The sequence below is a fragment of the Camellia sinensis genome, chromosome 6, assembly GCF_055761805.1.
Source record: "Camellia sinensis isolate YWXY chromosome 6, ASM5576180v1, whole genome shotgun sequence".
Classification (NCBI taxonomy): Eukaryota; Viridiplantae; Streptophyta; class Magnoliopsida; order Ericales; family Theaceae; genus Camellia; species Camellia sinensis.
In genome coordinates, this window is record NC_138966.1 from 143,332,589 (window position 1) to 143,346,466 (window position 13,878).

At 45.8% G+C, this 13,878-nt stretch overlaps 1 protein-coding gene across 1 annotated transcript; it reads right to left on the reverse strand.

The window, feature by feature from the left end:
* Window positions 1-306: 306 nt before the first annotated feature.
* LOC145793659 (uncharacterized) lies at window positions 307-13,434 on the reverse strand. The gene is made up of 4 exons (XM_082876523.1): window positions 13,153-13,434; window positions 1,223-1,384; window positions 536-1,129; window positions 307-453 (listed from the first exon to the last, which is right to left on the reverse strand). The coding sequence occupies exons 1-4, from the start codon at window positions 13,432-13,434 to the stop codon at window positions 307-309; spliced, it is 1,185 nt and encodes a 394-aa protein (XP_082732649.1).
* Window positions 13,435-13,878: the final 444 nt, after the last annotated feature.

Sequence of the window (13,878 nt, forward strand, 5' to 3'; positions counted from 1 at the left end):
CCTCCTCGAGCTCCTCGAAAAGGCCTAGATGGTCCGGCTCCTCGGGAAGGCCGAGATGGCCCCGCCCCCTGAAAAGGCCCAGATGGCCCAGCTCCCCAATGAGGCCCAGGTGGCCTGGTCTGCAGCTGACCGGACCATGAAGGCATGTGAAAACAAAGAGTTCAATTCAAATACATCAGTCCAAATATATACATCAGATGCAGATACAGGCAAAGGATACGTAAAGTGGGTGCATGTTAATACAGTGTACAAGTGGGGTGTGTGTCAGATGTGCTCTACACAAATAGTCTATCGATGCAGTAGAAATCAGCATGTCATCAGAAGTATGACAAATGCCAGAAAACTGAAGGGTACCTGAATGCCCGCGACAGACAACTGTGCCTCCCTACGCAGGACCATGCCCTCGAGTGTGGCCACCAGTCCAACCACCTCCTCCATGTATCCTCGCGATGGCTGCAAAAATGAGCTCAAAATCATCAGTGAACAGAAGAGTGTCTAAACATCTGAATGATGAATGAAAAGAAGTGGAGCATACCGGCGGTGAGTCCGGATCAATGGCGTATCGATCACTGGGCATCGGAGGCTCTAGTGGAATCGGAGTCGGAGAGCTAGCCCCATACTGCCACGCCATCAACTCAGTAGGCATATCTGGCCATCCAGGATGAGGATGAACCGACGGAGCCGGAGGAACCGGTCTGCTCCCACCTCTAGATGTACCGGCCCTGCTAGTAGAAGGGGCGTCTGCAGCCCGAGCCCGAGCCTGGTCCGAGGATGACATACCGGCAGGCCTCATCATCGGGATACGAGCTTCCGTCAATGGAGGCATCAAATATATATGACGGTAAGTGGCATAGTCCCCCTCCTCAATGTATAGTAAAGCATCAGTACCCAGCATGGCGCCGACTACCTCTGAGTACGAGAGTCTGTCAGCGGTCTGCATACTGGCTGGGGGTACTGCGGGAATATCCTGAGAAAGATACCCCCATACCTGGCGCAGAAAGCGCTCCCCCAGGAACCATACCCTGCCAACCGGCCCTTCGAGCAGGACCCTATACTGGGAGATGTCCGATGCTCCGGTATACTGAAGTCGGAGACCATCACCCAGAGACACCCAGGGCTGCCATGTAATCTGCGGATGATGAATGCCCAAACCAATCAGAAATCGAGAATATACAGAGCAAATCAAAGATGAAAATGAAAAGAATTGAAAGTTCTGAGGTACCTCTGAATGTCGCACAGTGTCGAAGTATTGTCGCAGGCGAAGGAGGGTCTCTCGAGGCCTCGGCCGGTGCGGGCCCTCGAATATCAATGAATATGGGGTCACGGGAATCCCTACCACCTCCAGCTCTGGGGCTAATGATGGGAAGTATACATAGACCCATAGCTGAGAAAAACAATGCAGAATGTAAGTACGAAATGCTGAGAGCAAAATACAGACTGTAAAAGTGCGCTGTGTGTGCAATGTACAAGTAATGAGAAGCAGAAATGTAAATCAAGGGGACAGAAAGAACCTCCCAGGCTCTCCAATAGCCGCCAAGCAAATCGCCTCGCCCGCGGGAGGTCGCGCTCATATGAAAGTAAAGGGTAGCCAGGCCGGCGCCACCCCAGTCGTATCGATGGACCTGTGATAGGTCGACTAGAGCACTCAGCAGGTATAACCCAACGGTGTTCCCTCTGTCAGCGAACAAGGTAGTCCCGAAGAGGAACATCAGGAAACCACGGGCATACTGCTCTGTCTCCTCGGGAGTCTCAGGCACCATCTCCGCCCGCCAAAAATGGGAAGAGAACCAAGTGTATCGGACTCTCCCCGAAACCCTATCAACGGGCGGGTGAGCCCCCAATAAATACATCCAGGCGGCCTCCCACTCGCCCATATCCTCATCGTAAGGGATGGACCAACCTCCGACGTCAAGGCCGGTCAATACAGCAAAGTCAAAAGGGGTCATGGTCATATCCCCGGTAGCAGAGAAATGAAAGGAATTGGTGGTGTCCCACCATCTCTCTACCAAAGCTGCCATCAATGTCCTCCGAGCAGGACAACGTAACAACCCGACGCAGAAGGGCCCGAACCCTGCCAAGTCGACTAAGTCTCGAACACCCTCCGGGAGCTCGGCATACCAGTCCCGTGCAATGGTGGAACCATACCCCCGCACACTGCGGGAGCAAACCTACATTCAAAATGAATACATGTATCAATAATGAAATGAAATGGGCTGTGTGCCAATGAAATGAAATGGGCTGTGTGCCAATGAGATGAAATGGGCTGTGTGCCAGTGAGATGGAATGGGCTGTGTGCCAATGAGATAAAATGGGCTGTATGCCGATGAAGTGGAATAAGCTACATGCAAATTCAGTTAACTTGTGGGTTGCGTGTTCACTATCTATCTGGGCTGTGTGTTCAGAAAATTTGAAGTTTGGGCTGCGTGTTCAACTTTCTATCAGTGTGGGCTGCGTGTTCACTATTTAATCTGGGCTGCGTGTTCAGAAAATTTGAAGTTTGGGCTGCGTGTTCAACTTTCTATCAGTGTGGGCTGCGTGTTCACTATTTAATCTGGGCTGCGTGTTCAGAAAATTTGAAGTTTGGGCTGCGTGTTCAACCTTCTATCAGTGTGGGCTGCGTGTTCACTATTTAATCTGGGCTGCGTGTTCAGAAAATTTGAAGTTTGGGCTGCGTGTTCAACTTTCTATCAGTGTGGGCTGCGTGTTCACTATCTATCTGGGCTGCGTGTTCAGAAAATTTGAAGTTTGGGCTGCGTGTTCAACTTTCAGTTAAATTGTGGGCTACGTGTTCACTATTTAATCTGGGCTGCGTGTTCAGAAAATTTGAAGTTTGGGCTGCGTGTTCAACTTTCTATCAGTGTGGGCTGCGTGTGCACTATTTAATCTGGGCTGCGTGTTCAGAAAATTTGAAGTTTGGGCTGCGTGTTCAACCTTCTATCAGTGTGGGCTGCGTGTTCACTATTTAATCTGTGCTGCGTGTTCAGAAAATTTGAAGTTTGGGCTGCATGTTCAACTTTCTATCAGTGTGGGCTGCGTGTTCACTATCTATCTGGGCTGCGTGTTCAGAAAATTTGAAGTTTGGGCTGCGTGTTCAACTTTCTATCAGTGTGGGCTGCGTGTTCACTATTTAATCTGGGCTGCGTGTTCAGAAAATTTGAAGTTTGGGCTGCGTGTTCAACTTTCTATCAGTGTGGGCTGCGTGTTCACTATCTATCTGGGCTGCGTGTTCAGAAAATTTGAAGTTTGGGTTGCGTGTTCAACTTTCTATCAGTGTGGGCTGCGTGTTCACTATCTATCTGGGCTGCGTGTTCAGAAAATTTGAAGTTTGGGCTGCGTGTTCAACTTTCAGTTAAATTGTGGGCTGCGTTTTCACTATTTAATCTGGGCTGCGTGTTCAGAAAATTTGAAGTTTGGGCTGCGTGTTCAACTTTCTATCAGTGTGGGCTGCGTGTTCACTATTTAATCTGGGCTGCGTGTTCAGAAAATTTGAAGTTTGGGCTGCGTGTTCAACCTTCTATCAGTGTGGGCTGCGTGTTCACTATTTAATCTGGGCTGCGTGTTCAGAAAATTTGAAGTTTGGGCTGCGTGTTCAACTTTCTATCAGTGTGGGCTGCGTGTTTACTATCTATCTGGGCTGCGTGTTCAGAAAATTTGAAGTTTGGGCTGCGTGTTCAACTTTCTATCAGTGTGGGCTGCGTGTTCACTATTTAATCTGGGCTGCGTGTTCAGAAAATTTGAAGTTTGGGCTGCGTGTTCAACCTTCAATCAGTGTGGGCTCCGTGTTCACTATCTACCTGGGCTGCGTGTTCAGAAAATTTAAAGTGTGGGCTGTGTGTTCACTTTCAAATCCGGGCTGTGTGTTCGACAAATCAGTGTTTGAGCCGTGTGTTCTAATGTGGGCTGTGCGTTCGCAATTAATTAATGAGCCGAGTGTTCAGAAATTCGAATGTTGAAATTACATATTCAGGATGTAAGCAAAGTACTATGTCATAAGCTAAACTGCGTGTTCAAGCATGGCAAAGGTGCAAAATCTATGTAAAATACAGAAGATGAGGTAAATACCTCTCGGGCCTCGTGAGAGAGATGCTGCTCCGGCTCTCTGAGAAGCAGATCCCCGGGTGCTCGCTCGTCAAAACTGGTAAAATGACGGAAGACAGCGTGCGGAAGAACGTGTGCTGGCGGACGGTACCTCCCGGGAATGAAAGGTCGGGTCCTCGGAGGTAGAGTCATGGGATCGAAATCATCGCCGGCACCTGGAAAACCTCCGCCGTGAGGAGAATTGCCCGCCATTTCCAAAGAATCTGCAAAAGGGAGCAAAAATGAGCAAAATGAGCCAAAATTGGAAAAAGTCAACAAAAGTCAACTCTCGGGAAATAAAAAGTCAACAAAAGTCAACTCCCGAGAAAATATTCCAAATATTGAGACAAACTTACCTCGAGTGGCGAAAATGCAAAAAGAAGCTCCGAAACCGGAATTTAATCACTTCAAAGTGCTTGAAACTGAGTGTTTTTGCGGAAATAATTTGCGCGGGGCGTTGGAAAACGCGCGTGAAACTCAGATCTGGAGAGGAAAGTGTTGTAGAAGGCAAGAAAAAGGGGAGGTCTCGGCTGCCTTATATAGGCCTCAAGGCCTTGGATTGAAAGAGCATCAAAAAGGAGGTGAAAGACCAAAATGCCCCTGAATTTGGACATATGGCCGGCCGGCCCCTATTCCTAGCCGGCCAGCTATCTGCTTTTTGCAGAAATGGCCGGCCAGCCATTAGCTTTATTGGAAACCGGTTGGCCACCTCCCCTTGGGAAGATAAATGGCCGGCCATGTTCCTCACATGCTCACCTAGCTCTCTGCAAATTTTGAGGAAGATCAGAGTTCCCGGGACTTGAAAAAGTTCAAGAAAAGTACACTTCCGGTCGCGGAATCGCTCCGTCGGGGCTTCGGCTTCAAGTTCTGACATGTGTATCATCATCATCCATCGAAATCCAAGTGTATCCTTTTTGAATGAGTTGTAACCTTTCAGGGAAGCGGATCGGAGGCCGTGATTGAGTTACCTTCGCCGAAACACGCATTTCCGTACTCATTGTTTCATGACAAATGAACACCTCGATTTATGCTCGTTTTGTACTATCGTGCACATAACTTGCATTCTCATGAGCATACCTGCATTGTCATGTACATTTCTTGTTATTGGCATGCCTCTGTGTTTGAGCATGCGTTGTCACGCATGTTCCGTTCTTGCATCGCGAGGCATTCACTCACCGGCACTGCGTATGTCGAACTTTCGAAATTACATTAAATATATGTTGTTAGCATATTGTGCTTGTTGCATTTCTCTCTTTTGCAGGCACGATATTGTATGTACGGTTCAATTGAGGCTGGTGCGACCAGACGAATCGCGCAGGTATCGTATCTTCTCCGTGTGAGACGTGGCGGGGATTGAATAATCCTCCGCATTCTTAAACTGCATGAAATGTAGTTGTTGCTTTGTATTCTTGCTTAAAACTGTTGCATCTATTTGCGAATACTTGCTTCATTACAGCTTGCTGCATTTGCACGATCATTGGGTTACCTTCGGCTTCTTGCATGTCATTTGCATTTTGCCCCCTGCCTGCGGGCATACCTGCGAGCACATCTCTTTTTATCTTGTATGTTTGTCTAAGTCTTCGGCCTTGTCAAAAATGGGTCGTCTCTGGGCTTTGACATTCACTCCCGTCACTTGTGACTTCCGAGTTCTGTCAAAGAGGGGCAACTGTAGACACCCCATTTTTGACCGACCTTAAGACTCAGACGTCACCGATTGAGCGCTTGGTGATATTTCATAATGTGCTTGTTCAGAAGTTTCAGAGTTGCGGCCGTGAGCCCTGCCTCCAGACTTCCGAACCCTCTTCTGTACCTTGCCTCGGTTTGCGAACCAGACTCGATTTTCTTTGTTTCTTTTCCTGAGGGGAGGGAGAGGTCCCGTAGACCATCTCTCGATGTCCGTAGGCTACATTTGGTGGCCGTAGGCCATTTTGCCCTTTTCGGAGTCTGGTTCCCGGTTTTCGGGACCGTAGGCCGTGTGCCTCGGTTCGGGACCGCTTAACCATCTCCTATTGCTATGATTTTTGGCATACTTCCTATTTCATCCCTTTTGAGGGACACTGGGGTCTGAGAAACCCACTTCGTGGCCGAACGCCACTTTCGGTGCTTAACAGCCCATTTTCGGGACCTCGAACTGCGTGTTTTGGTCCCCGAGCATTCGTTTTGCAACGGTTTTCGTTCATTTTTGGCAGGTACCTCTGTTTTATCACTGGAGAGGTCACTGAAGGGTGGAAGGCCAGCAATTGTTGCAGCAGCCAGTTATCTCTCCTCCGGAGCCTCCCGGCGCCCGTTTTTCCAACTTCCGGGCTAATGTTGAACACCCTAGGGTTAGTGTTGCCAACTTTCAACCACATATCTGTGATCTACACACATGGGAGGCCCCTAAAAGTTGGTGGCTGGCCATTAAGGTTACCTGACCCTTTTGACCCCTTTCTTCCGGGCTAATGTTGAACCCCTTGGGCCTTTTTTCTTGAATTTTGAACCACATATCTGTGATCTACACACATGAGAGGCCCCTAAAAGTTCATGGCCGGCCAGTAATTCAAATTGACCCTTTTGAACCCCTCTTTCCGAGCTAAAGTTGAACCCTTGGACCCACTTTCTTGGACTTTTAACCACATGGTTGTGTTGTACACACATAGGAGTACCTCCCCAGTTGCTGGCCGGCCAGAAAATATGATTGAACCTTTTGACCCCTAGCCGGCCGGCTAGGAGGTGTGGCCGGCCGGCCACCTGCAACAAAAGTGATAGGCCGGCCGTGTTCCTTGCACTGTGCACTTTACAGCTGTGGGGCAATATCCCCCAGACAAGATATTTATCCGGGGGATATTTTGTGGGGGAATTTTGCTCTCCTTTCCCCCCACCTTTACACCCCCTTTTGAACCCTTATAACTAGCTGGTGGCCTCCTTTGTTGGGGTTGGAAAAACTCTTCTTCAAGCTCCCATATAGAACTCCATCTCCATAGCTCTCATTTCTTCAAAAAACCCTAAGTCCCTAACCATCATTCCTTCTACACCACCAAGCTCTACCACCACCATCTCATTTCCAGCAACAAGGAAGGTTTCTCAAAGGTCAAAGCAGCTGCAAATCCATCCAAGAAGCAACAAAAGCTTGAGTCTTCAAGGGTAAGTAATACTTTTACCCTTTTGACCCTTTTTTCTTGATCTATTTCTAAACCCCACTTGCTTTTTGTTTCGAGCTCCGGCCCTAACTGAAAAGGGCCATCTTTTGAGCTCATCTTCACTTTTCATTAAGGGCTCAACCCTGTTTGAGCCCTCCATAATACACTTGCTTCATTGATCCTTTTATATGTCATGATTTTGCATGCCATTTTTGGCCCATGAGAAATCTGTTTTTGAGCATGTTGTAAACTGATATAAGGCTTATTTTGAGCCCCTCTTCAACATTGGAGAAGGGCTCAACATTTTTTGGTGCTTCCATGTGTCACTTGTAGTTATATCCCTTATTTGCCCCCATTTTTGCATAAATTGGCAGCCCTCTTTGCTTCTATTTTTGGACCTTGGTCCGAACTGAAAGTGGCATTATTTTGGCCTATACTTCATGTTTCATTCACACTTTTTTTCTGTTTAGTGATTATTTTGTATACTTCATGTTATAGCACCTTTTAAGCCTTGTTTTGCATCACATTTTTAGCATATTTGTATACTGATTTTGAGGCTTCCATATACTGTAAATGTTCATATTTTTGGTCCCTCTTCAGTGTTGTAGAAGGAAATTTTTCAGTTTGGGTTTTGCTTATACCACTTGCTTCATTACCCCTCTTTTGGCCCCTATTCTTGCATGCTATTTTTCCCCTACCTATACTTGCTGTTTGGCCATGTTTATAACTGTGAAAGTGCATCTTTTGGGACTGTCTAGCTTCTGTCTTTGCATCGCATGTCCATATTGTGCATGTTTAGCATAGCTATAGGCCATTTCGGGTGCCTAGTGTTGCATTTCGGGACATTTCCTTGCATTTCATGTCATTTCGCTTCATTTCGGGACTGTTTTACCCCATATTTTAGTGCTGAAATTCCATTAGTATGCTTGCATATCATTTTTTCCGCATTTCATCATATTTTGTCACCGCCTCGGTTTGCGTGCCCATGTGCACGCATTTCGAGGCACTCCTTTTTTATCCGCCGGCATCCTATGTGAGTGTGGCTGAGGCTCACTCATGTTGGTATAAACCCATTTTTCATTTCCATATCATTTCATAACATTTTGTCACCACCTCGGTTTGCGTGCCCGTGTGCACGCATTTCGAGGCACTACTTTTTTATCCGCCGGCATCCTATGTGAGTGTGGCTGAGGCTCACTCATGTTGGTATAAGCCCATTTGTCATTTCCATATCATTTCATAACATTTTGTCACCGTCGCGGTTTGCGTGCCCGTGTGCACGCATTTCGAGGCACTCCTTTTTTATCCGCCGGCATCCTATGTGAGTGTGGCTGAGGCTCACTCATGTTGGTATAAGCCCATTTGTCATTTCCATATCATTTCATAACATTTTGTCATCGCCTCGGTTTGCGTGCCCGTGTGCACGCATTTCGAGACACATGTCATCGCCTCATTTTGCGTGCCCGTGTGCACGCATTTCGAGGCACCTCATTTTCATAGCATTTTACCATCGCCTCGGTTTGCGTGCCCGTGTGCACGCATTTCGAGGCACCTCATTTCATCACATTCTGCCATTGCCTCGGTTTGCGTGCCCGTGTGCACGCATTTCGAGGCACCTCATTTTCATCATATTCTGCCATTTTCTCGGTTTGCGTGCCCGTGTGCACGGATTTCGAGGCATCTCATTTTCACATCATAGTGCACATTAGATTGTATCTTAGATAGCATTCTGTCATTTTCTCGGTTTGCGTGCCCGTGTGCACGCATTTCGAGGCATTTCATTTCCATAGCATTGTACATGTTAGGATTGTATCTTAGTTGCATTTCATGCATATCATGCATATTGCATCGTGTCCGGAATAGGAGTTAGCCCGGGCACGGGAAACGAGGTACATTTCGTACTCCGAGTGACGGAATGTGTCTCAATTCCCCAGTCACCGACACTCCGGATTATCCATGATGGAGTTAGGTTTTAGCTGTAGCTTCATGTGCATTCATCCTATATTGAGTTGTGCATTTCGACTCCTCGACCATCATGCCTCGGTATGCGTGATTGGTGGCACGAGGATCGAGACATTCATATATCTGTGCAAATACATTGCTATGCCCCTTTCCTGTTCTCTGTTGCAGCAAAACGAAGAATCAGCAACCTTTTGGGGCTTGGCACGCATTTCGAGAACAGGTGTAAACAGAGGCTAATTGGGGCATTCCGGTGGATTTTCGCGCAAGACAATCCGGACATGCATCATCCATCAGAAGCAAGGCAGTCCCTGGCTTGCACGCCAGTTTTATTTGCTTTCTTAGTTAATTTGTTAATTAATTAGAATTCTGTAATATTTTGGACTGTAACATTCTTTTATTCGGGACTGTAATATTGGGACTGTATATTTATTCGGATCCTCTGCGCGAGGGCACAACTGTAATAAGTGTGCGTGAGTGTGATGTATGTCTTCCAACCCCACGTCTTTCTCCCTTTTATTTATCCGCTTATGATGGTTAGATTAGGGCATATTTAAATTAGCATACAGTATGACAGCATGTTTGCATTCATTCATCTGTATTACATGCACCGGGCTCGGCGCATCATACTAACTGCACTGTATTTTCGATTTCAAAGTTGAATACATGATAGTTGTAACATTTCATATGCCATCTTAGAATAGCCGAGCCTGCTATAATTGCATTTTGCATGTGTTGCATTAGGCATTTCTGTATAGTTAGGATCATACATAATTTCTAATGAATTTCTATTTTGGCTTGGAGTACTCGGTGAGTTTTATGCTTTAGCATCCTTGCATGCGTATGAGTGCTGCCATGAATAGCATGCTTACCATGAGGCTATGTGCTTATCTGATATAACTGCCTGAATGCCTATGGGTGAAGGTTGGGTTATCTGAATTGGAATAAATCATCAAGTATTTCAAGCTTACCTGCGGGTAGCAAACCATTTTCAAAAACAAGCATGAAATGTTTTGTTCCAAATCAGGCGATCCAGTCTATACTTATATGCTGTGAGCATCACATAGTAACCTAGGCTAATAACCGGAATAAGAACTCACAATGTTTTCCAAAAATTGATATCATGGTTAGTAGAGGCCGGTCTATGACCGGGCGAGCGGGGGTGCTCACGAAGTGACCTTCCCCAATCGTACCCAAGTTCCCGAGCCGAGGCAACTTTGGTGATGATGGACACGTGGCCTTTTGGCACCGAGTCAGGGTTTCCTAAATTTTCCAAAATAAAATATTTAGGTGGCGACTCTGTATCTGGCAAAGCAGTCCATGTTTGGCACTACTTTTTCAAAATTCTGTTTCTCAAAACAATTTGCCGAATTTGGACTCTTTGGTTCAGATTAGGAACCGTGACATTTTTAAGAGTCCGAGCTGTAGTGACCCCAAATGAACAGAACGGGACTTAACCCTCCCGGGGCGTTCGGGGACGTCTACATTATTTGATCATGACATGTGAAGACAGATTCAAGGAAGCCCCAAAACAAGCATGTTTACAGTTCTAAGCGAGGCCAAACAGCAAACAAAAATAGGGCAAAACTAGTATGCAAAAATAGCCCTAAATGTGAGATAAAGAAGCAACTCACAGCTGCTGACCCCAAACAGATTAGGGCCCTTTAACAATGTTGAAGAGGGGCCTAAAATATGATGTTTTACAGTTTATGGCAAACCACAAAAACCAACACAGGTATGGCTAAGCTCTCATGCAAGAAAAGGGTCAAAAGATGGACAAAGAAGCAAGTAGTGGTTTCTGGCCTTAAACACAAAGGGGCCCTTCAACAATGTTGAAGAGGGGCCAAAAATAATGCACTTTATAGTTGATGGCCGGACCCAAAATAGTATGCAAGAATGCTCAAAATGCTATGCAAAATAAGGCCAAAAATAGGGATATAACACAAAGTATATAACAGATGCCTCAAACCATGAAAGACCCTTAATGAAACATGAAGAGGGGGTCAAAATAAGACTGTTTTCAGTTCTGAAAATAGACCAAAAATAGAAGCATCCGAGGCTAACAAATCATGCAAAAAAAAAAATGGCCAAAAGAGAGATATAATGACAAGTAGTAAATGGAGGCCACAAACAGCAATGAGCCCTTCAGCAATGTTGAAGAAGGGCTCAAAATAAGCAACTCTTCAGTTTATGACATGCCTCAAAACAGATTATACATGAGCCTAAAATACTACGCAAGAAATAGGCATACAAGAGGGATAATGAAGCAAGTGCAAGATGGGGACCTCAAATGACAAAAGTCCCTTAATGAAACATGAAATAGAGCTCAAAAAAACACTACTTTCAGTTATGGCCGGAGCTCAGATATACAAGAAAGAGAGGCTAAGAAATGTTGCAAAAAATGAGCTAGAAAGAGGGAAATGGTAACTCACCCTTGTAGACCAATCTTTAGCAACTTCTTGGACCAAATTTGCTGCCTTCTAGCCTCTGAGAAGACCTCCAAGCTGCTGGAAATGGAAGTGGTGGTGTGGTGCTAGGTGATGGTGTGTAAAAATGGTTAAGAACTTAAGGGGTTTTGAGGTTTAGAGTAGAGAGAGAGAGAAATTTAATGAGAGAGCTCAAAACCAAAATTTTCTAACCCTCCAACACGGCTGGGAGCTGCTGGTTTTATAAGAAAAAGAGTTGGAAAAGAGGGTGAAAAAGGGGGGGAAAACAATTCAAGTTTCCCCCCAAAAAAGGCCAAAAAGTGGGATATAAAGGCAAGTGGTAGCTTCTGGACCCAAATGGCCGAGAGCCCTTCAACAAAGTTGAAGAGGGGCTCAAAAAAAGACACTTTTTAGTTTATGACCAAGTTCGAAACAGCTCACAAGTAAGCCTAAAATACCGTGCAAAAATAGGCCTAAAAGAGCGTTAAAGATACAAGTGATAGGAGGAGATCTCAAACAGCAAAAGGTCCTTAATCAAACATGAAAAAGACCTCAAAATATGACTATCTCAAGTTCGGATCGGAGCCCAAAAATGTAGAATGAAGGTTCGGGAGCCAAAACACGCAGTTCGGGGCCCCGAAAGTGGGCTGTTAGGCACCGAAAGTTGTGTCTGACCACAAAGTTGGTCTCTCGGACCGCAGTGTCCATCAAAAGGGAGTAAATAAGATGTATGCCAAAAACTGGAGCAAACGGAGGTGGTTAAACGGTCCCGAACCGAGGCACACGGCCAACGGCTCCGAAAAACCGGAAACCGGACTCCAAACGGGCAAAACGGCCTACGACCACGAAACGTAGCCTACGGCCACTGAGAGATGATCTACGAGACCTCTCCCTCCCTTCGGGAAGAGAAAACAGAGAAAACGGAGCCTGGTTCGCAAACTGAGGCAAAGCACAAAAGAGTCCGGAAGTCCGGAGGCAAGGCTCGCAGCCGAGACTCTGAAACTTCTGAACGAGCACAATATGCAATATCACCGAGCGCTCAACTGGTGACGTCTGAGTCTCAAGGTCGGTCAAAAATGGGGTGTCTACAAACATCAGATGATCCACAGATTCAGGTAATGCCCCTTGAGTCCCCCACCAATTCAGCAAATCAGCCCATACACTCCACACAAAAGAACAAAAATTAAGACATGATTCACAGATTCAGTGGCAGCCTTACAGAACACACAAAGGGATGATCTGGACACCTGAAGCACACCAACTCTTTGTAAGAATTCAACTGTCTTGATTCTCTTTTTCCAAGCTAACCACCCAAACACTTGAACCTTAGAAGGGAGAAATCTCAGCCACACTAATTTACAAATTCTAAGGATTGGGCCTAAATTATGCACAGCAACATTATACATTGCATCCACAGAGAATTGACCTGAATTAGATGCTGACCAAATAGGTCTATCCACCTGGTCTAGACTCATTGCAGGACCTGCTGCCAGCAGGTTTAATAGATTCTGTAGCTCCACCTCCTCTCACACATACAACATTTTTCTGAATGATAGATTCCAAACCCCTACTGCATCTTTCCTATCATAGATATCTCTTACTGTATCATTTTTCTCTAGAGACAGCCTATGAAGGCTTGGAAACACATCTTTCAAATACAGTTGCTGACACCACTTATCATTCCAGAAGCTAATTCTTCTACCATCCCCAACCTTCAATTGGAAATTATTTATGAAGACTTCTAGCAAAGTGTTGCTCTGATCAGCAACAGCTGTGATTCCTTTCCATAACACTGAGGAGTTACTGCTAGATGTAATAGATGACAACCAGCTATCAACCTTTAACTTATACATATTGCACATAACCTTCTTTCACAGAGCTTCATTCTCACAACTAAACCTCCACCACCATTTTACAAGTAAACAAATATTTACCACTCTCACTCTTCTAATGCCCAATCCTCATTGATCCATACTTTTACACACATCCACCTATCTAACCATATGGATTTTCCTCTTTAGTTCTGACCCACCCCACAAAAAGGTAGCTTGCAACCTCTCTATTTCTTTGGCAACCCCTTCAGGCATCCTAAACAGGGACAGATAATACACTAGTAGTGCAGATAACACAGCTTTCACAAGAGTTAATCTCCTAGCAAATGACAGCAGCTTCCTCTTCCAACCAGCCAGCCTACATCTGACTTTATCTAGGACAGGCTTCCAAGTAGCTTTCTTCCTTGGGTTGTCTCCTAAAGGTAACCCAAGGTATCTAAGGGGTAAAGGCTTCACATTGCAATT